The sequence below is a fragment of the Zosterops lateralis genome (genome assembly GCF_965231275.1).
Source record: "Zosterops lateralis genome assembly, chromosome: 11".
Lineage (NCBI taxonomy): Eukaryota > Metazoa > Chordata > Aves > Passeriformes > Zosteropidae > Zosterops > Zosterops lateralis.
The window spans coordinates 17,273,298-17,300,698 of NC_139771.1; the positions used below are offsets into that span (position 1 = coordinate 17,273,298).

The following is a 27,401-nucleotide window of genomic DNA, read 5'->3' on the forward strand; positions in this document are numbered from 1 at the left end:
GTCCTTGCTGTGGGTACAGGCGCTTTCCGCTCCGAGGTCTGAGCGGGCCTAGAACAGTTCCAGGGGTGCGGCAGCTACGGCTTCTCTGGGCATCCTGTGCCAGCCCGCACCACTCTCTCAGAAAATAATTTCTTTCGAGTGTTTAGCTAAATTTTCCCTTTTCCAGTTTGTACCAATTGTGGTATCCCCCTACTTCCCCTCTTTTAATTTATACCCATTACTCCTTGACCTATCCCCCTATTTTCCCTCGTTCAGTTCGTACCCATTACTCCTTGTCTTCCCCCCTTATTTCACCCCTTTCAATCTGTACCCATTACTCCTTGTCTTCCCCCCTTATTTCACCCCTTTCAATCTGTACCCATTACTCCTTGTCTTCCCTCCTTATTTCACCCCTTTCAATCTGTACCCATTACTCCTTGTCTTCCCCCCTTATTTCACCCCTTTCAATCTGTACCCATTACTCCTTGTCTTCCCCCCTTATTTCACCTCTTTCAATCTATACTCATTATTCCTTGTCTTCCCTCCTTATTTCACCCCTTTCAATTTGTACCCATTATTCCTTGTCTTACCCCCTTATTTCACCCCTTTCAATCTGTACCCATTACTCCTTGTCTTATCCCCCTATTTCCCCTCGTTCAGTCTGTACCCATTACTCCTTGTCTTCCCCCCTTATTTCATCTTTTACCCATTTCTCCTTGTCTTATCTCCCTATTTCCCCTCTTTCAATTTATACCCATTATTCCTTGTCCTTTTAAACTATGCAGTTCATAGTTAAAAAATTGTAAATTTCAAACACAGCTAACACATCAGACTAGAATTGAGGTTGTGGCACCCGGCATTGCTTGTCTCTAAAGCAGCCAAAAAAATACTCCAGATTTTTTAATGGAGGTTATAAATGCTCTTGAATGTCCACAGAAAAGCCCCAAACTCAGGTGTCTTTCTGGTTTTTTATTAATAAATACCTCAACAGCACCAATGATATTTGAACATAATCTCGCAATGCTGTGCATGGCGGCTGCTTGGGGACAGTGAGGAGACACAACTCTATTTTCATGTACAGTTGATCTTTTTCTCCTTTTGTGTTTCTTGTAAAAAAAAGCCATCTCTTCCACATTTAACACCTTCCATAAAAATGATCAAATCAATAGCAAGTAAGAGGGAAATGCTCATTTTAAACTACTGCCTCCTTTGGTTTAAGGTGACTTAGTAAGTCTCAGGAGTGCTACAACTTAAAACCAGATTGTTACGGTTCCTTTTAAAAACATGTTTTCTTTGCATATATGTGTGCACACATGTTGAAAACAAGACTTTTGGCTACCTTAAAGTTCCATGTATTTGAAAGTACATTAGCATGAACATTTTGACAACAATACCAGGGAAAAGTGTAATTCTATACATCAGAGATCTGTACATGAATAAGCATTTATACAAATATAATCCACCAAATATTGGCTTCTACGTACAATTCTGAAATACGGTGATTTATTTAGATTTCCTAACCTTCAACCATGCTGGCACTAACAGGAACATTTCAGGCTGCTTCAACACCCACAGAGTATGTTTGTTTTATGAGGTGGGCACAGATTTCTCTTGCTGTATTTGCACTTTACTTATGAATAAATTAAGTGGTAAAGTGAAGCTTGAACAGCATAGTCTGTGGTGTAGTAACATCAGCAACTGCAAGTTCCTGGCCATCCACAAGCCCCAGTTCTGAAACAGAAAAAAAAGCTTAATTAATTTAATTAATTTAATTAAATAAATTGTGCTTTGCTTTTTCAAAAAGCAAAAAAAATTAGAAATGCTATTCCCACAAACCATAAATATAATGACATAAAGCTGCAAACAGCTTAAATAATTATTAATTAATAATTAATGACTAATAATTAATATTCATCTAATTTAACCAGCAAACAGACCTTGTTGAGAAATATATATAAAACACACTGAAGTGTGTTTAATTTACAGCATTTATTTGGTTGCTTTGTTGCTATTCTGTGCATCTGCCTGCACTTCCCCTTTAAACAACTGATATATCTGAGAAATGTGAAACTAATATTGAATGTGTGTTGAATGTAAAAGGACAATGAAGCACATTCTGCTGCATAATGCAAGATAAAGCTGAATATCCACACAGAGGGGTGAAACTAACTTTCTCTAACTTGAAAATCTACACCTAAAAGCTCCATAATACCTTTTAGTGTCTTGGAAAGATTTGGCCTTGTTCGTTCTTCAATTGAAGCTACTGTCTGCAAATTAAAAAAAAAAAAAAAAGGGTCAAAATATTTTTTTTCAAATTCAGTAAATTTAAGTGAATTCAGAATATTAAAGTCAATTATTTATGTTCAGATTACCTGTAAATAAAGTGTTTTATTTCCCCCATACATAGTTGCTGTGATTGCAGGAGATTTCATCTGCCTATATATAAAACATTTAAAAACAAACAAACAAACAAATAAAACACAAACCAGGCAATCAGGTTAAAAATACATTTAGAAATTATTTTTTTAAGCACTAAACTAACGAATTATCAAATTAGTCAGAATGTTTTCAACTTACAATGAAGCATTATTTGTCAAGTAATCCAGGATCTCCTGCAATTTAGCTGATGGGGAAATCTCTATGTTTTGGGGAAGCTGACTGCAGGCTGGACAGTTCTCCTACCGCACAGAAAGAAAAGAGAAAAGAAAACAGCACAAGAATACACATTAGTTAAAGATGATTTTAGAAATGCTGCCAGTAAAGTCTCAAAAGTGTTTGTGTTGTGGTTTTTTTTAAGTTTTATCTCTAGAAATATTAATATTTGCAAATATTAATGACAAACCCCATTTCCTTCTGAAGTCTGTCACTGACTGACTCCCAACAGCACTTAAGTATTTATGAAAGACGAATTTCATCTGACATAAAATCCAACACTACAAACTTTCAGGTCAATTTTTTTGCCATAACCTCTTTTCGAGAAGATCTGCCCATGAGTTGTCTTAGGTTTGAAGATTTTATTTTGTAGCTCTACTGTGCAGAAGTAGAGGACCAGTCACACTGTAGTTTACACTTTTAAAACTTCAGAAATATTATTATTCTGTGCTAGAGGCCAATGGATTCAATACTGAGGTTCAGAAATACACACAAAGTGCATAAATTGAAATCAAGGAAACAACCCTTCAAGCCCTTTAATGGCACTGACCTTTCTTTCAGCTTCAAAACTGTATGTATATAATCCATCCACATCATTGAACACCAAGTAGTTGTTAAGAGGAACATATGCACTGTAATGACAAATATGTCAGTGTTGATACATGGCATTCTGCTGGAAATCATGTCAGTTATTAATAAGAAATTAAATACCTTGTGGCTATTTTAAAAACTTCCGTGGCGCAAACAGCTGCAATGAGAAAAAAAAAAAAAAACTTCTTCACCAGCTTTACCAAACATGCAGATATTACACAGTTGTACCAAAAGTGACAAAAAACAATCAAGTATAACAACTTATAAAGAGAAAAATATACATCTGAAGGCAACTAGTAGTTCTAGTGCATTAATACCATAGATTTGGCACTAATCTGAGACTATGCCAAGCCTATGTACTGTGGTTTTCCATTTTTTCTCCCCAGTCTTAAATGCTTTTGCTCTCTCCAGAGTCATAACCTTTATCCAGTCACATACAGTTTCTCTATGGAAAACAGAAATGAGACTCTAAGAATAAATCAGAGACACTTAAAAGTTACTATTATCCTCTCCAAGTTCTCAACTCCAAATTGCTGTCCCACAAAACTCTCAAGTCAGTAAAGCAGAAGTGAAATGAGTTCTTTCAGCATTACCTGCAATGACTGCATTTGTAGAAGCTACTGCTGGAATAATTCGTTTAACTACCCCTGCAAAAAAACAAAACATACAGCTCTGGGTTTTCCAAGAAATTCTATTGAGGGACTACTTTCAGACAGAATAATTTCAAAGGGCGGTCCAAAGGTACTTTCAAATGTCCAAGAATTTCTGTAACAAACAAGTATAATGGCATGCTGCTGCAGTACTTGGGCACTTTTTTACTTTAGGAATGGTTCAAGCACATTGAAAAAAAGCAGGTATGAAAGAGAACTACTGAACAAACTCTGAAAGCAAATATACTGGATTTAGCACTGGAAATTAAAATTCTGTTCTATTCCTGTTTAGCTGGAGAAATACGCCAAGGAAAGATAGTTGAGTTTTCTATTTGGTTAGTGTTTAAAATGCTGATTAAATGAGTGTCATCAGCATACTGCACTTGCATGTGAACAGAGGCAGGGACAGCAGAGAGGAACAGATGCTGTAGACTTAACCAGCCTGAACTGGCACAAAATGTTGCAATTGCTAAAAAAGACCATCAAGTCCTTTTGTTTCTACTCTTTGACCCAGCAAGAGTGGTCACTGAGTAATGTAAACTGTGGAGCTGCTCCAAGTTAAAAATAAAATGGCAAAAAGAATGTTCAGTTTTATCCCAGATAAGTTCCTCTGATTCATCATGAATGCCTGAACATCTGATTTGTCATAAAAATATTTGTGCTGGCACAGGAAACAAGCTGCTTGTTTCTGTTTTAAGGGTGAGGGGAACCATCTCAGCACAGCTGCCAGCTTAGTCATAACAAATACAAAGAATGCCAATCCAGCCTAGGTGCAAATGCTTCAAGTGGGTGAAATGACATTCCCTTACCTTGGGTGAGTCTGTAGGTGACACCTTTAATATTAAATTGTGATGCTCTTTCTAAAGACTTCTGGTAAATCCACTGTATATGTTCAGGGTCATCTCCATCCAATACAATACCTTCTACAGTAAAGAATTTACAGATAAATCGCAATTATAAAAGTTCTTCAGAAACACAGCATTCCTTTTCCCTAAAAAAATCCCTGTTTTAATTTAAAATTCAATACCCCATGAAGCTATTGAAACTTGACACTTTAAATAACCCAAATATTATTTTTACAAACATCTTTAGTTTTAACAGATCCTATACACAAACCATCATCACTGCACAATTCATAGAGCTGTTATAGGTTACATTTTATTCAGGAAAGACACTGTGCAGTGTGAGAAACATGAGCAAATATGGAACTGGAGAGTGAGTTCAAGAAGAGAAAACCCATCTCCAGCTCAGAGGAGGCTTTAGATTCAATATAACAATGTACCACACAAGGTTAAGAGGCAGGATTGCCTTATTAGAAGTGTACACCCAACTCAAGAAGGAGAAATGTTCATTTAGCACCAGTACAATACATTAATTACCTCCAAAAGGCTGTTCCTTTGGCCACTGCAATATCCTGACATACTCAATGCAATGCTCTGGCAGTCTGGGCATGGATGCAATGGTGCACATGGGAAAATTGACCTGGTTGGGCAGGGGAGGAAAACCAGAAGAAACCATGAAACATTGGATGTAGTACTAAAGAAAAGAAACCAGCAAAGCAGAGGAGTATGAAAAAATGGCAATGCCAGTGGCTGAATTACCTGTGGTGGGTAAAGAGCAAGTGTGCATTCAATACAGGCTGTCATACCAGGAATAATCACACGAACGTTCCCTTTGAACCCTTCTGTCCCTCCATCTATCAGAGGGATGATGGAGCTTGGATCCAGGACACCATCTTCATAATGCAAAAATGACATCTAACAAACAAAGGGGGGTGTTGTTTTTCGTTTGGTTTGGTTTTTTAAACAAGTTACAGAAGAAAAAAAACCTGAAATTTTATTCTTAAATAAGTATATTTTATTCTTAAACAAGTATACCCAACTACTGAGTGCTTATTATACAGCTCATTTTGTGAGTATATAAAATACAACTTATTTGTCAGACTTTACTTTACAACAGACTTTACAACAAGACTTTATCAACCACTTTCACCCTCTACCTCCTCCCCTTATTCCCCTGATCAATGCTATTATTTGTTATATATGTTCTTATAGTTCATCAGAACAAATGGTTGGTTGGTTGAAGGTTTGATTCTTGATTTGTTGTTTTGCTTTTGGGTTTTTTTTTTTGTTTTGTTTTGGGGTTTTCTTGGGTTTGTTTTGTTGTGGTTTGTTTTTTGTTGTTTGTTTTTGGTTTGTTTTGTTTTTTTTTTTAATACAGGTAGATACTCCAGATGATTTTTTTTATAAACAAATTCACAATGATAAAACTGTCAGCTTTCTGGTCAGTGAATTCTTAACAGTGCAGCTCTAAATAATGTATTTATTTATTGTATTTACAAGTTGCACCATGTTAAATACTATTTGGGTAATGAAGAAAAAATTCACAACAAGAGCACCCCGAGCAGCTCTGGAGCTTTCTTTCTTGATTTTCAAAGGCTGACTGCAGAAAGCCACAAGCAATGTAACCTAACTTTGAAATTATCCCTGCAGGGCACTACACAAATGCTGGCTAGCACTTCTCAAGAAAAGGGCAGGTAAGAGAGCCTGCATTTCATCCTGCTCACAGAAAGAAAACAAATAGGTACAGAAAGCTGAGAGTTTCAACAGCTCTCATTCATTTCCATGACACATTCTACACAAGCATGTTTCATTTTAGTCATCTAAACTCAAGCAAAAATCAGACATTAAGAAGATTGAAAACTTTACCAGCATGCCATTTATCCATCTTCTTGCAATTATAGAGTCCAGCCCACAAACAATAATATGAAACTCTAGGAAGAAAAAAGATCATTCAAAATCTATACTAATGCAGACTTCCTAAGATGAGCAAAGTATTCTGTCCATAACAGGGAGTGCCTGTAGCTTACCTATCTCCCCTAGATTACCTGTATCACACATGTATTTAAATTTTGTCCATGTGTTACTTCTACTTCCAGTATACTGTGGAAAACTAAAATAATTAGCAAGCAAACTACCAGGAAAAGCAGTGAGCAGCAACATCTGCAAGGTTCCCCTAAAGCACCAGTGGGTGTTTGCCAAGCAAACAAATTCCACTTACGTCGATAGAAGCTTTCATCCATGTCTTGAATCTTTTTAAAATATCTGAATGCAAGCCCAGTAAAGGAATATATTTATATAGTTAAGTTTACTGCTTTCAATTTGCTAACCTAAAACCAAAATATTACCTAATTTATTACTTATAATTTTATACAACATCTTCTAAAAAACTGTGTGATCTGAGATTCAAATTCCCACAGCTGAAGGTGTAACATCTCACAAAACTAGTAAAGGGCACAATGGAATAGTCTGCTCTATGTTTATAAACTAGTCCCTCTTACCAGTGCTTACTCAAAACTCTCTGGTTTTATAATAATATTCCAGTATTTCAGTGAAATAACAATTATTATTATAATTATTATAATAATAATTTTATAATAATAATTCCAGTATCTCAGTGAAAATCACAATACTGCACCTGAATAAAAAGACTCAGTGGAAAAATCCAAAACAATTTCTCAGCCTTTCCCATGCAGATTCCCTGTATGCTAATGGCATGGAGAAAGAATTCTCGACTCACCAGCTGAATGAATGTGCTCTTTCTTGTATGAGAAACAGGATGGCAGCAAAATACTTTAGATACTCTTACCACCTCCAGAGTTTTCTAGGATATTGAAGCCCTCAGGGCTCCTCTGTGAAAGGATACGGTACAACAGCACAGCTGGGAATGCGGCTGTTCAGGAATTCTGCTGCAACTTCTGCTTTTGGTCGCCCCACATCCTTCGGTCTGGGAAAAACCCAAGCAATTCCAAATGCTTTATTTTAGCAGATTTTGTCTTTCCAATCTCTACACATTGCAATACCCAGTTATGTGGCTAATTGTTATTTTAGAATAATTTATTTCATTGGATAATATTGAGGCATCCAACCCAAACCATTCCATTATCCCTGTAAAGTATCAGATGTGAGAGCCTCAGAATTAACTATCAGCAGCACAGAAAAAAAAAAAAAAATCCAGTGATTTTGCACTGTACTTGATTGAAAAAGGTACCAGAAAATCTGAGATCTCAATCTGTGTGCATTTATTCCTTGGGGTCACCTTTTCCATTAGTCATTAGCTGCACTGGAATGGCAAGGAACATAGGTTGATTTTCTTCATGCCACAGATCCCAAAATAAGAAGGAATCATGTGCAACATTTAGTTAATTCTGAGTACTAACGTGACATGAAGGTCCAGTAATCTTTAATGACTTCTTGCCCAACCAAAATAATGAATACATTAACATGTTTTGTTTAGGTACATTTAAAAAAAACCCAGAAGTTAAACTGTGAAAATATAAAATATCACTCACCGAAACAAAAACTGTCGATTAAGGTTAGAAACATCTATAGTATCCATGTCAATAACATGGATCTGTCTGAAGCCAGACAGTGCCTGGGAAAAGAGAAGGTCAGCTTCATTTAACAGGAAATTAAATGCTCACAAAGCTCCAGAACTCACTCCACATGCCAAAACAGCAACCTTTGGAGGAACAAATGTATTTGCTCCTCACTGCCTGTGCAGACAGGTACGTGGCCATTCTTTGTTCAAAGGGGTTTTGTTGGGCTGCTAATGCTGCTATTCAGACAGAAGGAATTAATAACATTCCAACAGTCAAAGACAATGCTCTCCTGAAGGCAATATTGCATTGGCTACCTAATGCTAACACAGGGAAGACAAGAGTAGGCTGATCTATAAGGGGAAACTGAAGTATTCCTTCATGGCTGGAGTAAATCAAAAGGCTCCATTGGGGGAAAAAAGCACAGAATTTAAACAAATACCATAAGCACTTCCATGCTTGGCAGGAATAGGAAAAACAAAGTTTAATTCCTTTAAAATGTGCTTTTTTTAAAATTCCTGTAAATGTTTGGGACATTGACCATTTTCACAGTTGGTATAAACGAGCCTGGCACGTTGACCCAGATATCAGAGTTCAAAACAAGGCAGCCATTCCTCATGGCATCCAGTGCTGAAGGAATGTGAAACACAGAAATGTGAAACACAGAAATCAGCTCCCTATCTGAACACACTGAGCCTTGACAGAAGCTCTGCCTTGTCTCCATTTGCATGCAGGCCATCACTACGTCTGGCAAATAACTTTACAGTAAAATTGCCTTAAGACTGTATTGTGGGTCTGATCTGATAAAGCAGTAACATCAGTCACACACAAAGAAACAATCTGAACTGCATTTAAAGGGAAATAAATGCTGTAAAACAGGGTTTAGAAAAAAGAAATGAGTCGTGATGCTCTGAAGTGACTAGAAAAAAATTGAGTCATATAAAAAACACATTTTTGCCTTTAAGACTCCATCTTTATATATATAAAGACTTTGAAACTTTTCCCTTTACATTTTCTCAACAAACAGAGCTATCCCATGCATAATAAGGGATGCACAGAAATCCTTCTTCTTAAATAGAAACATGGGGAAGTAGAATAATGGTCCAAACTACCAAACTCAAATGGATCGTAACAGTGATACAGAGAGATAAATATGAGTGCTTGTGAGGATAAAAACCACAATAAAAGGGTAATTAAATTCTTGCACTCCAAACAACACTTCTTGTACCATTAGGAGCATGAATTGTCCTTAGCTGACTTCATTTCCCTAGATCTGGCAATTAGGGAAAATCACCAATACAGACTGGATCTAAGGCTGCACATGAACTCTTGGTTACTCTTCAAAGCAGCCTGTTGTACCTCAAGACAAACTCTGAGATAGCTGAATAAATAACATGCAGCATATGAAAATGCCACCTTTCAAGTGCATTCTTCATCTTTTTTGTCTGTATCAACATGTATTTTACATATGTTGATTAGAACTTAAAATTCTAGTAGCTATAAACAACTAAAACTGCAAAATCAGCCAATTAAAAAAGATAGTTTTGTCAAAGAAAAAAGAAATAGAGAAGATTCTAAGAAGAAAAGGGTTAAAACACAGTAATTACCAGGTTTTTCAGGAGTTCACATCCTAATCCTCCTGCTCCAATAACTAGTACTTTACATGTGCTTAACAAAAAATCAAGAGCCTGCAGAAAACATAAAACAAAAAATTAGTACAATCTGTCCTTTGCTCCATAACCCTTACAAACATGTTACCATAAATTTTCAGTGCCTGTTGAGTTACAGATAAGTAACTTTGAATTTGCAGAAGTAATTACATGTTGGACTTTAATCAGTTGTTGACTTCATGCAGTTCCTACATCCCCACTTAGAGAATCAAGACCTTTGCTGGTATCAGTATATTACTTTTATATTACTTTTGACTATAAAAATGCAAGGTCCATTCTTATTATTTGGTTTAAAGTGATAATGCTTTCTTTCTTCAAATATTTCACTGATATTTAATACAAAACAATTCTAAACAGATAGACAGAGTTGCTGGACAGAAAAAATTGAAAATGTTATGTACATAAATGCTTTCTGTGAACTGTTCTACTTGACCCCAGTTTCCACCCAGTAAATAATGGAACAGTACATAAAAAGGTAACAGGAAAATACTTCCAACCATAAGCTCTGAAACAAAATGTACAACAAAAGAAAAGCAGAAGTACTTTAAAAAGTCTACCCTACTACACATCTTAGCCAGTTCTCAAAGTACTCATAATTCTCACTCATAATTAACACTAATTTCTTCTTTAAGTAAAATAAATTCCTCACTGTATCAAATTACTTAGAAAAGAGATATAACTGCTGCTATTTTTCATGTGAAACTCAAAACCAGCATAATTCATACACTGCTATATATTTTATATGATGACAGCAAGCTTGAAGTTGACAGTGTGCTACTTAAAAATACAAACTTATAAAAAGAACACAACATGTTCTTCTAGGACCATAACGTTCAATTGATTAAAAGAGCAGCTTTTCATGCAGCTTTAGTATTCACACACTGCTGGTGGTGAATTAATGAACCTGCTTACATTAATTTGCAACACACTCTACAGATATTTGATTGAAATGAAGTTCTTTCTCACTTGAGTGCCTGGCTCGAAATCGGGATGTGTGAATGGTCCAGATCGCTCCAGGAACTTCTTTACATGGTTCCAGCGACCTTTCCAGTCTGCAGAGTCCCCACACCCACCATCAACAGCCATTCTGCACAGAACACAGTAAATTCACTGCAAAATCAGACAGGAAAAGCCACGCCTACAACTTTCTATACAAAGAGCGCCTAAATTACTGACCATTCGTACAAATGCATCTGCATGTTTTCTATGCCTCTAAGTTATGCACGTGAGCATTTGCATGAGTGGGTTTGATTTGTGGAACTAGAAAGCAATAATATAAATGTGCACAGAGGGGAAAAACAACCCAGGCATTTCAATAAACCCACTGATTTAACTGTTACTAGTAAAAGTTGACCTGCAGTGAAGAAAGGGTCTACTCTTATTTTATTTCCCTCAAATTTGAAGAGGACAAATGTTCCTTTAGATTTTGAGGGTGATGGTTTTTTGATCAGTCAAGTCTTGTATCTTTTTTTGACAGACTTATCAATCAGTAACTGCAATTGTGAGGCTCTGAATAAATTATAGTAACATACCAATCATCCTCTGAATCTTCAGGGCAGTTTATTTAGACAAATATTTTTAAAAGACATTTATTTTGAATGTTCTTCACCCTCAAGTGGTACCATGGAATTGGAACTGCCACATTTTTCAGGCATCCCTAATCCTGTCTGCAGTAATAGCCTCACTTGAAAAAAAGGAATGTTTGCAGTTATTGTTCTTTAAATTTTCACTACCCTTTTCTCCTTTTGCAGGTCACTTTTAATAGTACATAAGTATAGATTTAAATTTTTAAGAGACTTACTGAAATAGGTCAAAATCAGCTCTCAAGTAATTTTCTACTATAAGACCAACACCTACTTCTCTATTAAATAAATAGGAGTTCCAATCAATAAATATGATTGTTTTATGTTAATATAAAACTAAGCTCATTATAAAAGAGCTCTGCCAATCCAAAGGATCAGCCACCACTGATAAAGTGTTCTCTGCTTTCTCCTGTGAAGCACCATGAAAAGCACTTGTCTAAGAACTCTTGGGTAATATTTAGAATTTATTAAAACTCATCTCAAAATAAAAGGTAAATGTGGTGAAAACATCTAGAGTGAGTTTCTTTAGCATCACAGAATTCAGAACCTGGATAACACAGTATGCTGGTAGAAACTGAACTTACAAGCAAATGATTTTGCAAAAGATTTTCAGTAACAGGGAAAAACTTCTCTAAACTGCAGGAATAAATAAATCCTAATTCACCTGTGATGTCCCTGCCCATGGCAGTGGGTCGGAACAGGATCATCTTTAAGGTCCCTTCCAACCCAAACCATTCTAGAATTCTATTATAATGTGATTACAGACTGAACTCTCCTCAACTGTTGAGGGAAGTTACTACATGAGCAGTTAAAGACCTACAAAAATTATTTTACTTCATAGGGGTCTTTCAACCTCAGATGCACTTCCATATCTCCTCCAGTTTTCACAATAATGTGAAAATACACATATTTCACAAATGGGAAATGGTGTAAATAAACACAACAGCCCCTCTGCAGAAGCCTTCACCTGCTCTACACCAGACTTCAGGAGGTGCATTAAGCACTGACTTAAACAAATAAAATGGGTCAAGAGACATCACAAAAACTGCTTCTATAGATACTATAGTTTTTAGCATTTCTGGAAATGAGTGTAGAAGCTGTGTTTGGTGACATTAACAGTTTTTTTATTCTTTTAGAAACAGCTAAACAGCACCACTTCTTTTCTGTTTAGAAAACAGCACTCGTTTTCTGTTTTTCTGTGAATTTTCCTTCCTAAGTGATAAAAATGATAAGATCTAGTTTCACTTTTGTAATTATACTACCGTTCATTTTTTTAGAGGGTTGGACATTGTGGAGATCTGAAAAACATCATTAACTCAATGTGAGATTTTATGTTTTATTTCAGAGACCGTTTTTTCAAGTGTTTATTTTTTGTGCTGTTACAGCACGACCAGGTATAAGAGTCTAACATCATCCTTATTTATTTCATTGAGTTATTTTCATTGGAAATTTTGTCTGACATTATCAGAGCGCCACAGTCCTTACATTGCCTTAAGCTCAGACTTTTCCCTGCCACCTTCACACCTCCAAAGCTCCATGCTTTTGGGGGATTCTGCATGCAGCCCTCCCACCCCACATGCCCAGGGAATGCTGTGACCCTCATCCCACACACATGCACTGCCCGTGCCCAGCGAGGCCAGCCTGGTCACCCTGGGGTAGAGGGAATCAAGCACGTGGAATGGAGTAGTTAAGGGATGGAAGCAGATGATGTTAAAAGATTTCTCAACATTCGTTTTCACAGCCTTTAAGGCAAGTGCGTAGATTTTAAAGAGTTTTAAGGCGCAGAGACAACAGTTCTGCAGTCTGATTTTTTTTAATTTTCGGCCAAAACTTAAAAGTCACCTGCTTCTAGCCTAGCGGCCCTCCCAGGTCCCTGACAGGCAGCTTTTCCCCCTGTTATCACCAAGCTCTTGAGCACACCATGCCAAGCTGCGAGCCCGCCACTCGCCCCGCTCCGGGCCAGCCCCTCTCGCTCCTCTCCCCGGCAAGTTCCTCGCTCCTCGCTGCTCAAGGGCCCTGCCCCACCTAACGCCACCTTTCCTGGGGCTCCCTCCTGGCTGCCCGCGCCTCCCCTCCCGGCCCTCGGCTCCTGCGGGGCTGCGGTTCGCCCTCACCTGCCCCCGCCCCAGCAAGCGCTGCCCCTGCCCCGCTGGCCCGCAGCCCCGCACTAACCCATCCGCCAGCAGCTCCTCTAGCCTCCTTCTTTTCTTCTCCCTAAAAGAGAGAGAATAAAAGAAGGGTCAGTATCGCGCTACAGAGACCGGGGAGGAGGGAGAGGGGGACCCCGGGCCCGGGGCAGGGCCGGCCGAGCACACACATACAGGGCACTTACGGTTCCTCACCATCCGCCATAGTTCCCTCTGCTTCCCACAGTGCCCCGCGCGCGCCGGGCGGGGCCGGGCCCGGCGGGCTGAGGGCGGCCGGGCGGGGAGGAGAGGGGACAGTGGGGAGAGGGGATAGACGGGGCCGAGACGCGGCCGGGAGCCTCCAGAACACACCCCATCCCTCATAACCGGCACCGACACACGGCCGGGAGCCTCCAGAACACACCCCATCCCTGGCACAGAGAATCCCTCCCGTCCCGCCTGCCCTGCCCCTCATGATCACAGACAGAGTCATGATCAGGGATCTCCCTGCGCCCGCCTCTCATGGAGTGGTTTGGCTTCCGAGGGACTCCAAATCCCATCCTGGCCCAGCCCTGCCGTGGGCAGGGACACCTTCACTACCCCAGGCTGCTCCAAGCCCCAGTGCCCAGCGTGGCCTTGAACACTCCCAGGATGGGACAGCCATCTGGGCAGTTTCTCTGGACAACCTGTGCTGGGGCCTCACCACCCTCACAGGGAAACATTTCTTCCTAATTTTTAATCTAAACCTACTGTCCAGCAGCCTGAAGCCATTCCCCTTTGTCCTATCATTCCAGGCCTTTGTATATAATCTCTCTCCATCTTCCTTGCAGCCTCCCTTCAGGTACTGGAAGGCCACAATTAGGGCACCCCAGAGCCTCCTCTTCTGCAGGCTGAACCATCCCAATTCTCTCAGCCTTTCCTCATAGCAGAGCTGCTCCATCCCTTGAATCATCTCGGTGGCCTGCTCAGAACTTCCTGGGAGCCATGGAAAGGATCCTCAGGGACAAAGTGTGTGGAGATCACAGTGCCTTAAAGCCTTCAGGAAGGCTGGAGCCCAAATGTGACCAGGCTCAGGCTGGTCGCTGCCTGCCACAATGGCTTTTGTCTTATCAGCACTCCCTGGGCAGGGACCACACAAAAAAAAACCAGAACAAGTGCAGACCAAGGAGCAGATGAGCAGGGCAAACTTGGGCTGCGCTCAAGGCTTGGGCTCCCAAACTTCAGGGATGTAAATCCTTCACAGATGGAGCTGTGAGAAGCCTGCTGACATTTTGAGAATGATTTTGATGCTCGGTGTGGTAGCACAGCAAACTCTGTGATGCACAGACAGCCTGTGCTCCAGCCGTGGTGGCTGAGGTGGGAAAGCCTGAAAACACAAGTGTTCCAGTATTGACTGCTGGGGTTAAAACACCACAGCTGCTGGCACCAACCTGTCCCTCCAAAGGCACGGTCGCCCTGTTGCCCATTTTAGGAGCTCTCTAAACACAGAGTTTGGTTTAGAAAGGAAACATTGTTTAATCTGCACACGCGGAAATTTTCACAAATCAAGTACCCCAAGGGATAAAAAGTTCCATCTGTTATACAGTAAAATTTACATGAACCCGCCTATACACTACATATTCTCCGCCCTCCTAATGCATATTTATTTAGGTGATGTAATCTTACGCAATGCCTGAAACCCAAACTTCTTTTCTTCATTAGCCAAATTCTGTCGCAGAAATACCAGACAACATCAGTTACTTTCCAAAAGGTGAGAAAACCCAACCTGAAGACAGAAAATTCAGCTTGAAGACACCAACTCCACCAGCAGAGCCCTCCTTGCCATGGGACACCCCTGACACTTCTCCTGGTGCCCTCCCTGCTCATCCCTCCCTTCACAGATGATGATGCCAAGTGCCTTCCCCACGTGAACACAACGTGCATCCCCACTCGCTGAAGGAACAATGAATTTACAGCGGTTATTGACAGCGGCCGCTGTCAGGGGCCAGCCCTGGGCGGTGACACACGCCTGTCACTTGTGCTTTTACTGCTGCTCGTTCGCTGGCGGGTTCAGCAGCGCGGGGCGGCGGGGCCGGACCGGAGCGGGGCCGGTGTCGGTGCCGGTGTCAGTACCGGTGTCGGTACCGCTGTCAGTCCCCGTGTCGCTGTCGGTGCCCGTGTCGCTGCCGGAGCGGAGCCGCCCCGGGGCGGTGCCCGGCTCTCCCGAGCCTGCGCGGCGGCGGCGGCGGCCATGGAGGTGCAGGTGGCCCCGCTGCGGGCCTGGGACGATTTCTTCCCCGGCTCGGACCGCTTCGCCCTCCCCGACCTTAAGGACATCTCGAAATGGAACAACCGCGTGGTCAGCAACCTGCTCTACTACCAGACCAACTACCTGATGGTGGCGGCCGCGCTGGTCTCCATCGTGGGGTCAGTGCGGGGCCTCGGGGCGGCAGAGCCGGGGCAGGGCCGGGACTGGGACCGGCGGGATGGGATGGAGTGGGGTGGGGTGGGGTGGGATGGGATGGGGTGGCCCCGCTCCCCGGGCTGGGGGATCTGCGGCCACGGGAAAGGGCCCGGCCGCCCCGGGAGGGATGTGAGACTACGCGGGGGAGCTGTCTTTTTGCCTTTTCCCTTCCTCCTTTCTCCTTTCCCCCTTTTTTTCCTTACCCTCTTCCACTCCGCTTTCCCCTTCCCTTTCCCCCTTTTCCTTTCCCCCTCCTTAAACCTTTGGTGTCGTTTAAAAACGTAAAGGCCTGGTTCCTTGGCGGGGGGCTCGGTGGCAGTGCTGTTTGTGATGTATCGGTGGGGTGTGAGCGGTCCCTGTTTGTTGTCCCCCTTTCCCCGGGCTGCTCCTCCAGCCGGAGCCGCGGGGGCTGCGGGCGCCGCTCGGGCGGGAGGCGGCGATGCTCGGGGATGCCGGAGCCGCATCCTGCGCAGCGATCTGTGCTTCCCCCTGAACCTGCCCGCCGGGGCTGCTCCGGCTGAGACACACTCAGCTTTTTGTAAAAAAAAAAAATGCATAGATAAATTCTGCTCTCTGTTACTCTAAAGTAATGTTCAAAGCAAGCTGTTCTTATTTCTGAGCTAGCTCATACCGGAAAAAAAATCGCTGTAGAATAAATAAGGTCCCCCTTCATTTCGTTTTGGTGGGCAGGATTCAGACCTTCGAGGCAGGACCATCTGCTGGTACCATGTTGTGTCACACCCAGCATTCCTGAAGGGAATCAGGAAATAACCTTATAATAACCTTCTGAATCAAAGGCTGTGTGACTCTATTGCTCTGGGATCTTTGGTCAGAAAGCTCTTAAGCAAGACGTGCAGCAGAGATGATGATTAAGCTTGTAATATGGGAACTGAAATACCCCACTTTTCTCAACAAGCAACACACAAATGCGTAAATTGGAGAACTGCCCAGCCACCAGGCCAGAGTGGCTTTGGCTGAAGTACATCTTATCTCTTATGTTGCAGAGGCTTAAAATGATTCCCCTAAATCAATTTTTTTTTTTTTTTTTGGTGTGAGGTAAGCATTCTGCATCCTGTTAGGGTTTCTGAAGCTGTTGACACAGCATCTAAGTTGATAAAGATTCTCTGGCTCACAGGGGACTTTCACCTGTGCTCTGTGGAAGAAAAGGCTCAGAATCCTGCATTTTCTTCTTGATGTGTATGATGGCTTCAGGTTCAGTGTAGTACCATAGGCCTTGTTCTTATGTATTTTGGTGGGGATACATTGCAGTGATCTTTACAGACTACTAGGCTGTCAAAATGAGACTTCCATGGTCTTGCTGTTCTTCTGCCACTTTGTTCTAGACTTGTGTGTTCACTGTTTAGCAGCACGATGCTGTAGCCAGCTCTGGATGAACAGGTAAATCACAGTGCCCCTGGAAAGCAGGGGGACAGAAAGCTCTTCTGCCCAAAAAGATAGGAAAAGAATGTAAATAATTCTGTTTTCTCCAGTCATAAAACAAGGATTGCAGCAGCGTTTACCCACCCCCCTAAATTCCTCCTTTTGAACTCTTGATTGCTTTTCTTCAGATCAAGGGAGATTTATCTCCCACTTATTTCCTACTAATCTGCTGAGGTGGGAGGTGGAGGAGGAAGCGAGCCACAGAAGATGGAAACTAATATCAGAACTTCAATTATAATATCTTAATATTGAGTGATAACCCTCTGTGTTGAAAACTTATGGATGAACAAGACCTGAAGTGGGATCTTTATCTCAATTTTTTAATTTTTTTTCTATTGCATGTCTCAGAGTCTTTGGGATATTATGAGTCTGATTCTTCTAACACAGAAGTAAAATCAGATGGGAGAAGAATTCTAAAGGAAATGGGATAATACCTCAGTAGAGAATAATAAAAATATTTTTCATTTGGCCAGACTGTGGTTTTGGAAGAAAGGTAAAGAAAGTTCTCCTGATAAATTTGAATTGATGACTAAGTTGTCTTTCACTTCATTCTGTAATGGGCAGGAACCCCTGATAAATGATGAATCATGGCTTTTTAGGAACTCCAGGGCTGTGTCCAGGCCTAAGGGCAGGATTATTGGAACCACTAATGGAGTGGTCTTCCTGTGATCAAAACTAAACTGACCAACTCTACCTGCTCATAAACCATCTAATTATATAGACAGACTTGAAATGCAGAGATAATATTTTCAGCTCTTGCAGTACCGTGGTTGTGCTGGGCTGACACAGAAATTGTAGCCTAGAGGTTTCTTGATACTGGAAATACAGTGCTCTGTGCCACAGCTTTAGTTTACTGCCCCTCCTACAACAGAGCTGACCTCTCCAGCCTGTTACCTTCTCTCCACAAGGTGTAGAATAACCTCACCATGAGCACAGTGGGATTGTAATGATCTTTACTGCATTGTGTCCCTGCCTTTCTCCCATAGTTACTGTTACCTGAAGTTCTGTGCTTTGTAGTAAAGCAGATTTTACTTTCAGCCTACAGGACTGGGTAGAAAATAATAAATCAGTGAACAAGAAACTAAAAGTCATAAATTAGTGCCACTCCACAAATACAGGCTGGTGGTAGCAGCCACACTCTCTCCCTGCAAATTCCTTTAAAAAGGACTCTGGACTTGTCTGCTTTTTCTTTTCTCCCCCCACCTCCAACTCTGTTGCAGTAGATTGCTGATAAAAACCAAGATCTTGACAAAAGTCTGCCCTTTCTCCCAGTTATAGAGGAACTGGACTCCCTGTTCTTACCCTGAGCCAGGGCCCTGTCATTGTGAGTCCTGTATGAATTTTTATTAAAATCAGGGCCTTCAGTGCCTCCCACATCTTGCAACTTCCCTCAAACAGTCAATTTGGTTAATAAGTGAAATTCTTCCACCTACTCCAACAAGGCCTCTCTATCATGTAGTTCAAACTTAACTACTTTAAATTAATGTAATTTCATCTAAGCTTTTGTTGCCATGTACTTGTTAAAAATCAGCTTCTAAATCTGACAGTTTTAAAAAAGGGTGCTGAATTCTGGAGTGCTGCATCAGAGAGCTCATTCTGTCTTGGAATAATGTTCTCCTTGCAGCTTGAGGTTTGATGTCTCTTTTCTTTGACATTCCTTCAAATCATCTAGTGTCCATCTGTACAACCACAGCAGTCAACAACTGTGCCTTATTTTTTTTTCCATGTTTTTTCCCCAGACTACCACCTTAGCTGATGTACTTGTAGTGAATCCCTTTGCTGAAACAAAGGCTGCAGGGCAGCAAAATGTTTTGTTTCTCTCATGCTTGATGAAAGATTAAGAACCAGCAAGCAAAACACATAATTTTAAAACATGTTGCATAATAATATTTGGTGCAGAACTTCATAAAGGTCTGGCAGTTCTGCAGGCAGGAATCTGTCTCTTGTTCTCAAAGCCGTGCAAGTGAGCAGCAGTAAGTGCAGAAGCATTGCTAAACCCATGGATGCTGAGGGCTATCTCCCAAGACAATTTTTATGTGCTAGCTGTAGTTAGAGGTTTATAACCTCAGTGAAGCTCAAAGTGTGGGGAGAGAGGAGGCAGAACTTCAAGTTATTTAAATTAATACAAATGAGCACATTTTAGTGCTCTAACCTGCCCACTGCTTGGGCCGTGGTGGAGCAAAAGGGCTTCCAAGAAGGAATTTTCGTGCTTATTTCAGCCTAACTGAGCTGCTCTAAATTAAAAAATGTTCTCAATGACTGCCAGTCTCCTACTCAGTGCCTTTGTTCAGACTTGCCTGGTCACATGCAAAAGAAACAGATGTGACAGCAACTGCTGAATAATCACCCCAAGACAGTCATCTAAAATGGAGATGATATGAGGATGGAGCTATCTTGCTTTTGCTTTTTATGGGGCCTATCCTATTTCTGGGCTTGTGCTGCTGGAGGCTACTTGCCTTACACGAAGGATGTGCCTTGCCAAGCTCTTTTTTCCATATGCTACAGCTGTGTGTCCTCCCCCTCTCCTGCTGTAAGGCTGTGCACAAGTGTGCAGGTACGAAACAACCTGACAACAGGAGGGGATGTGATAACTCACTGAAAGCAGAGCTTTTTGTGTTTTCCTGCTCCTGTGTGAGAATTCTGACCTGCTTTGTGATGCATGTAGGGCAGAGCCTAGAAATAAGAATCTAGTTTAAAAGAACGAAGTATTTAATCTTCATTTGTTTCTGCTGGCCAGGGGTAGCTGCCAGGACTTCTTCCCACACAACTGCACCCCCAGCATCCCTGTTCTCCTGGGGCTGCTTCTGCCAATACAAAGTGTCCCATGGTCCCACTTGACACAGGACAGTTCCCTGTCCCTGCAGCCATCCGGGATGTTTCTTTTCATGTATTTGTTTTTCCTATCTCTACTTTGTATCTAGGTGGATACTGAAGGAAACTGAATCTGGGTGATGGTTTTTCCTTGTCCCAGCTCTGCTGGAGGTCACAGCATCCCACCAGGGTTGTACCTTGTCACCACAGAAAACAAAGGAGATCATCCAGCTGGGCTGCTCTGGGCTGTTGGCACCCCCAAATGCTGTTAGTCCTGCCACACTCACTGCTTTCAGGCTCAGAGAAGTTAGTGGGTTTTATGTCCAACCCTAAAAGAGTTTTTCTTCCCCTAAGTCCTCTGAGCAGTATCAACTCAAGTCACTGTACACTCTTGCCGTGCTGATAGTTCTGTGCATTACATTTTTAGGTATTTGAGGTCTCATAAATCCCTGCTAAAGGGAATTATATTTAGAAAGTATCTTGTAACATACTTAATGGCTGGTCACTTATCTTTTCTCTGCATCTCTGAAAGACTTCCAGCCTGCTTGCATGAGCACAAATTTGTCCTGTCGTGTTCTGACCTCTGTATAAATAAGGCCAATATCAGTGTTGGTGGTTCAATAGTAAGTGACTTCTAGAGCTGTTACACAGCTCTCTTTTCCCGCAGTCTCTGTTCTAAAATTACATATCCCTGTTTTTTCCTTTCTGGTTTTTAGCTATTGTGTTATCAAGAGCAGCGTGCCAACAGATCTGAGTGAAACTGTATAATGGAGTTCTGCCTTCCTGAAAACTGCCATTGTTGTAGAAGAATTTTCTATATATGAATTTGTAGGATTTTAGATAGTGTTGTAAATTATGCTGTGGGCGAGTCAAGCAGTAAAGGGTGGCTTTGGCATGTGACACCCTATCCAGCACTGTAATCACCAGTAGTGAAGTCTATGGACACATGGCTGATAATTTGAATACTGGTTTTCAGTGGCAACTGCAGTCCCCATCTGTGTTCGTGTGGCTCTGAATGCCTTCACTTGATACTGGTGTTCACTGTTGCCTTGTGCACGTTGGAATGCAGCCCACTTCAGAAAACATGTGAGTCAAATCTCTTTCCTCAGAAAAGAGGGATCTTCTGAATGCATTCTCCCCTCACCCCTCTTCATATCCCTTACAGCCAGACAGTTACACAGAGCCTGTGTAACACCAGAAAGAAATGTAGAGCACAGAGGTCTTTGTCTCTTCCTTATAAATATGGAGGGATGGTTCTTCACCACGGGTTTCTGAAGTTGTAATAAGAGTAACGGGAAGCGTAGGGATGATAAGGCTTTGAGAGTATTTTCCAGGCACATTTTCCAGGCTCCACACAGAGTGGAGCTCTGCCTAGATCTTTGTTGCTTCCAGAATTATCTTGTCCGTAGATTTTTAGCAACAAAAATAGATTGCTGTGAGTTGTGTAAATTTGGCCATTTCTGCTCCAAGACAGCTGAAGTGTGGAGTTGAATTCTACTTTAAGAATCTCTTATGTCCAGTAGCACATTTATAACCCAGGCACCAGTGTGGTCCAGTCATGAGTCACCCTCCTCCTGCTGCAGAGGAGCACAGATGAAACTTATTTCTTTCCAGAGCAATGCTGTTCACTTTTTCCAGCCTGGAAACTTTAGATTGACAATTCAGAGCTAAATATAATCTGGCTGGCTACAGGGAGTGACTCAAAAGCAACAAGCAAGTCTGGCCTGTCACCACTTCCAAGAAGCCCTATTGGCTTTTCAGCATGAGTAGCAGAAGCAGGTGGGGAAATACTCTGAATTTTAATCTTTTTCTGTCCAGTTGTTCCACCTCCTGTTGGCACAACTAACACAAATAATCAAGAGCCAGTCCTTGCTCTGAAATAATTCTTGGGGAGGTTCTTCCTGCTCCAGGAAGATGATGCCTGGTGCTGCAGGTAGAGTGTTGACAGTACCAGGCCAGCAGCAGATTTCTTCCGCCTGGGCCGGATGTGAAGCACAGACCACAAACCATAACATCCTCCTTGGCAGTGGGGAGGAGTGGTGAGTCACTGAGCACGGTGGCTTTGGAGCTGCAGGATGAGCTGCAAAGTCTGCAGGAGTAAACCTTGAGCGTGTCTGGCTTTATCAGAGCAGTATCATGCTGCTGCCATAGCTGTAATAGCCCAGAGGCCTCAGCTGCTGTGTAATCACATCAGTGCATGCAAAAGCCAGAAAATCAGAATGCATGTGAATTCACATAACTTAATATTATTTAAATGAAATACCATAGAGCCTGGACTCTGGATGAGTACAGAAACAAGCTCAGCAAAGTCATTGCTGAGCACTTGATTCTGAACCAGCTCTGAATACTTGGGAAAGTGGTTTGAGCAGGTGACGTTCTTGCTTTCATCCCAAAAAGGGACTTGCTGTTTATAGTTCAAAGCTGATCCACTCGATGGCTTGGTTTGCTTGGAAACTCTGATAACAATAACAGAACACAAACCTCAGCAGCGACTCCCTTGCCAGATCTGGCTCTTCTTCCTGTAAGGCCTTCTTCACATACTCCAGTTCCTTCTGACTCTCAGGCATGCTTGCTTGGGACTGGGCTTCTATCTGTTGTGCTAACAGTGGTGAGCTCCTTTTGCAGGTTTATACAATTCTTTTCTTTGAATGTAAACAAATGAGAAGGTTTATTCAGAAATGAGAAGTAGTGAAGTAACTTTCTTTATTCATTGCTCTACCTTTCCCATTTTGCAAACCTAGACAAGAAAGCATGAAGAGCTAGCTCATCTGAAGGCCTAGCCTGAGCCTGGTTTTGGTCATGTGAAGGGAAAAGATCAGTCAATGTTGTCTCCATCTGCTGTCTGGATATGCTGACCCTGGGTGTGATATCAAATGAGTTGATTGCAGAGGTAGGAGGGACCCTGGTGGGAAGTGCTTCTATGATGATGTGCTGCAGAAACTGAGCATCCTGAGCTAAGCTCAGGAAGAGAACATAAAGATTATCCAAATTCAATGCTAAGGGTTTTTCTTGAGTTGTACTTTTTACTTTATTTATCTCCTGTTAAAGACCTTGGTGAGGGTCTTGACAGCAGCAATTGCCTTTTCAATGCCTTACTTCCCTAGTAACATTACCACTGGGCTAATGCCATATGAACACAAGTCATGGAGGTTCTGAAACTAAACTCTTTATTGTTGTTATTCCTCTTCTCTCCAGGTTTCTGAGTCCCCTGAACATGCTCATTGGTGGCACTGTGGTGGTGCTGGTTTTCCTGGGCTTTGTGTGGATGTCACACAACAAGGATATACTCCGCAAGCTGAAGAAGCAGTACCCCACCACGTTTGTCGTGGCCATCATGCTGTCTAGCTACTTCCTGATCTCCTACCTGGGAGATGTCATGGTGTTCATGTTTGGGATCACACTTCCCCTCCTCTGTAAGTATTTCTTTTCTTCTCTGAGGGAGTAGAGGTGTGTGACTTGAGCTTTCTCAAACAAGTCTGCAGAGTCTTAAGTTGGCTGTTAACTTTGCTATCTGTGTTTAAATGGTCCCAAAACAGAACAGGGGGAGGGCACACAAAGGAGCTCAAACCATCTTTAATGTTGTTATTAAATGAGTACCTGTGGTTACTCAAGCAGTCGTTGATACATCATCATCTTCCAGTGCTGTCATGGTGCTGGGATGTGTCTTAAGTGCTGCAAGAACTCTGCATTCCTTGGGCATTGACAATTCATGAGTGTGTTTCTGTCATGCAGTGATGTTTGTCCATGCTTCCCTGAGGCTCCGGAACATACAGAACAAGCTGCAGAACAAGATGGAGGGGATAGGCTTGAAGAAGACCCCGATGGGCTTCATACTGGATGCTCTAGAACAGCAGGAGGATAGCATCAACAAACTGGCTGACTACATATCTAAAGTGAAGGAGTAAGCAGCTGCAATGTGGCATTTCTGCCTGTTGCAGGGGTGTAGTTGCTATTTACTATTGTTCAAGCTTGCTTTCAGTTTATGTACAAAACAGGAAATGCATGTGGTGCAGGTTAATAGTTGCAGGATACAGGTATTCCAAGGTCTTCAGGGCTCCTCTAAGAACAGCAACTTTTTTTCTATTGTATAGCAAAATGTTCTGGTGTTTACACAAATACATACTAATTTAACCATGTTTGCTTGTCTCTTCCTCTAGGGGTAGAGGAGGAAGAGGTGGAAACCTATGGAATGCAATCTCTCAATCTGTCTTGTAGCAAATTGGTCTATTAAAGCAACATCCCTTTCATCTCAGTTCTAAAATACTGCAGTTTAGCCAGGTTATGCTGGGTAGCACCTTTCAGATGCTCAGGTGAGCTGGAATGTATCACAAGCAGGTATCTCTTGCGTCCTCCAAATCCGTCCCTTGAGTGCTCTGTATTACAGAGAGCATGTTACCAGCTTAACTGGCACGTGGTAAAACTGTGCAGTGCTTGTTTCCAGTCTGGGTTCCGTCCTCACCTCACAGCCCTCCTTTAGCAGCCTTGAAACAATCTAAATAGCTGGAAGCATGAAGAGTGTACATGGCACTGCCTGTCAGTCCCAGTAACATTTACCTTCAGGCTCTCCAAAATCCTCATCCATAGAACTGCTCCCTCTGTAGGGGAGCCAAAATTCCTTGTGTACCAGCTAAAGTCTGGCCAAGCATGGGAGAAAAAGTGATAAGTTGGATAAGCTGGGTTTCTACCCCTTTGATGTTTTTAAATACTGCTACTTTAGGACTTACCTGCTTTAGTCTGCACAGGCTGTTTGTAGATGGAGGTGTATGTGTGTTCTTGAGAATGGGTCATCTTTTTCTTTCTTCTCACCCAGAATACAAAGAATACAAGATCTGTTGACTTTGTACTTCCAACACTCCTCAAAGTAATAAACTGGATTTCAGGTTTACTAGTAAAAGCAATAAATGTCAAGATACAATTTTTGAAAACCCATTCCAAATTCATGAAGATATTTGCCTGTTAAAACTCCTGATGTTGAAAGCAGTGTGGGGGATTCTTTTATATATACACAACTTAACTGCCAGCTCTGATGGAATCATCTTGATAACAGGAGCTTACCAACTACAGGGGGGGAAAGTTGTCCAGGTGAGACTCCATTTCAAATATTCTTGCATTTCTCTTTTCTAACCAAGTAATTAATTTAACAAAAAAGCAAGGATCCTTGAAGTTGAAGCTTTTATGTAACTTGCCATGCTGTTTTCATAGTGAACTGTGTAGAACTCTGAACATGTCATTCCATTTAAGTGTTAAGGTGATCAGTATTTATCAGAAATGTCTGTATATTCCAGCTGAAGAGTCAATGGCCTGTTCCTCACTTGTAGCGCATGGTCTTTGTTTTTTGAAAACTGTTTCCACACCTAAAGAACATAGTAGCCTATGACTTCATCATTACAGTAACATTTTAAAAACTGCACAGTTATGAAGAAAAATAAATTCTAATGATTGGAAACGTGAGCTTGTGCCTGTGTCTGTGTTTGGGGTGGTGGGAGATCTGTCACCCTGGGGCTTGTGCCACAAGCCCGTGCTGGGGATTGAGCTGCTGGCTCTGACTGCTCTGTGTCAGCTTTGTTGAGCCCCAAGGGACTTCTGAACTGAAATGTTCCAGCCTTGCTCTTGCATCCTTAAAACAGCTGCTTTACAGAGGTGGAATACTTACGGTATTTCTTCATGCAGTTTTGGTCTCTTATATAACTCAACTCGACTTAACTGGGATTTCACATTTCTGTTAATTACCTGAGAAGGATTTCTGCTTTTAGGATTACTGGGAGCTGTGCCTTGAGCAGTATTAGTACCAGCCCTGCTGCAGTCAAACCAAGGGTATGATCTCTGTGTCTGCCTCCCTCCTCCTGTGATCACTGAGAGGCTGCTCGGTGGGAGAATGTGGATCAGAGCAGAGTTTCACAGGTCATGCTCTATCCACCCTGGAAATTCATGTTTGGCAGCTTCTGGGTCTGGCAGTAATTGGTGCCTGGCAGCTTGAATTGGAGATTGTAAAGTGCTATATTATATATTCCTTTGTGCTTCCCTGTCCCAACTGCTGCAGTCTGAGCTGCTGCAGCCTGGCCTTGAAAGCAGTCTGGAGAGCAGTGTGCTCCAAGAACTTTCCTGGGGAGTTACTTGGTGCATTTGTCACTTGCTGCTGTGCTCTGTGCAAGGGCTGGGTTGGAAGTACCAAGCTTCTTCCTTTCCTACTTTTCTTTACAAAAAGAGAGGGCTGCAATGAAAATTACTTTCATTTTTTATGTTGCTTCCCTGTTATGTGATACTTGCTCTCTCTTGGGCAATACAGAGACCAGCTTTCCCAAGTTTAGGGCATTACATTTGCAAACAGAAGCAGGGAAGTGAGAAGAAGTGAGAAGGAGCTTTACAAGTTTTGAAGGTGGAGATTGGAGAGAGACCAGATGATAGGTACCAAAAGGACAAGAACAAATGAAAATTTGAACAAGTGATAGTAGAGACTACCTCGGATTCAAGAGGTGCTGGACATCACTGATACTACAGGACTGTTAAAATAAACATGGGAAGGGGGAGCAGGGTAGGACAGGGATTTAGCTGCCAGGGGAAGGTTGCTAAGAGTTATCACTCAGAGATTAACTCACCTGAAGGTAATCCTGCCAGGAGCTACAAAGCTGTGCCTTTGGATCAAGCAGCCACAGGAAAGCCTTTGTTCTTTCCCTGTGCCTTACAGCTTTAAAAAAAACAAAGAAAAAAGCCCCTAAAACAATTGGTCTCTCGTGGATGTATTTCACAAGAGTGTGACTTACTTGTAGCTGCTTTACCAGAAAGACAGCAGAAGAACTTAATGTGATTATAAAAGAGGGAGGAGAAAAGAAATTCACAAAAATATTAAGGAAAACTAAATTGTGTATATACAGGTTTTACCCCTTCAAATACAGCCCTGGCAGGATGTGTGACATCCTATTCACATATCATACTAGGAGGAATGAGGAGTTTCTTAAACCTCTGGAAAAGAGGTGAGGCTCATCCTCCTGCCACAAAAACAGCATGGAGAGAGACCTAAAATGGCATTTCAGTGCTCTCCAAGGTGGCTGTAATTAAGGATTACAGTAAGACAGAGGTG

General features: G+C 41.9%; 2 protein-coding genes across 4 annotated transcripts; one reads left to right on the plus strand and one right to left on the minus strand.

Annotated features, from left to right (window-relative positions):
- Positions 1-939: 939 nt before the first annotated feature.
- Positions 940-13,882, minus strand: UBA3 (ubiquitin like modifier activating enzyme 3). Of its 3 annotated transcripts, none has more exons than XM_083869755.1 (18): positions 13,825-13,882; positions 13,676-13,717; positions 10,887-11,007; positions 9,858-9,938; positions 8,224-8,306; positions 7,578-7,658; positions 6,933-6,976; positions 6,581-6,645; positions 5,474-5,629; positions 5,252-5,354; positions 4,682-4,795; positions 3,816-3,869; positions 3,343-3,379; positions 3,182-3,263; positions 2,557-2,657; positions 2,352-2,415; positions 2,192-2,246; positions 940-1,710 (listed from the first exon to the last, which is right to left on the minus strand). In XM_083869755.1, the coding sequence occupies exons 3-18, from the start codon at positions 11,004-11,006 to the stop codon at positions 1,622-1,624; spliced, it is 1,329 nt and encodes a 442-aa protein (XP_083725881.1). In that variant the 5' UTR covers position 11,007; positions 13,676-13,717; positions 13,825-13,882; the 3' UTR covers positions 940-1,621. The 3 variants fall into 3 exon arrangements, with proteins under 3 accessions (XP_083725881.1, XP_083725879.1, XP_083725880.1); XM_083869753.1 differs by having other exon boundaries at positions 13,836-13,879; XM_083869754.1 differs by lacking the exon at positions 13,676-13,717 and having other exon boundaries at positions 13,836-13,876.
- Positions 13,883-15,844: 1,962 nt separating this feature from the next.
- On the plus strand, positions 15,845-25,774 carry ARL6IP5 (ARF like GTPase 6 interacting protein 5). The gene is made up of 3 exons (XM_083869133.1): positions 15,845-16,035; positions 23,519-23,736; positions 24,056-25,774. Exons 1-3 carry the CDS (start codon positions 15,860-15,862, stop codon positions 24,226-24,228), a joined length of 567 nt encoding a protein of 188 aa, XP_083725259.1. The 5' UTR covers positions 15,845-15,859; the 3' UTR covers positions 24,229-25,774.
- The last annotated feature ends 1,627 nt before the right edge of the window (positions 25,775-27,401 follow it).

What these genes read in the sequence shown, in the direction of transcription:
- UBA3 (XM_083869753.1), bottom strand. Translation starts at nt 13,855, where the DNA reads ATGGCGGATGGTGAGGAACC. An exon ending in GATGGATAAATGGCATGCTG is followed by an intron (nt 5,630 to 6,580) that starts GTAAAGTTTTCA and finishes TTTGTTTGTTAG; the next exon opens with ATGTCATTTTTGCATTATGA. An exon ending in TTGCTCTTTACCCACCACAG is followed by an intron (nt 5,355 to 5,473) that starts GTAATTCAGCCA and finishes CTGCCCAACCAG; the next exon opens with GTCAATTTTCCCATGTGCAC.
- ARL6IP5 (XM_083869133.1), top strand. Translation starts at nt 15,860, where the DNA reads ATGGAGGTGCAGGTGGCCCCGCTGCGGGCCTGGGACGATTTCTTCCCC. An exon ending in GCGCTGGTCTCCATCGTGGG is followed by an intron (nt 16,036 to 23,518) that starts GTCAGTGCGGGG and finishes TCTTCTCTCCAG; the next exon opens with GTTTCTGAGTCCCCTGAACA. An exon ending in GATCACACTTCCCCTCCTCT is followed by an intron (nt 23,737 to 24,055) that starts GTAAGTATTTCT and finishes TCTGTCATGCAG; the next exon opens with TGATGTTTGTCCATGCTTCC.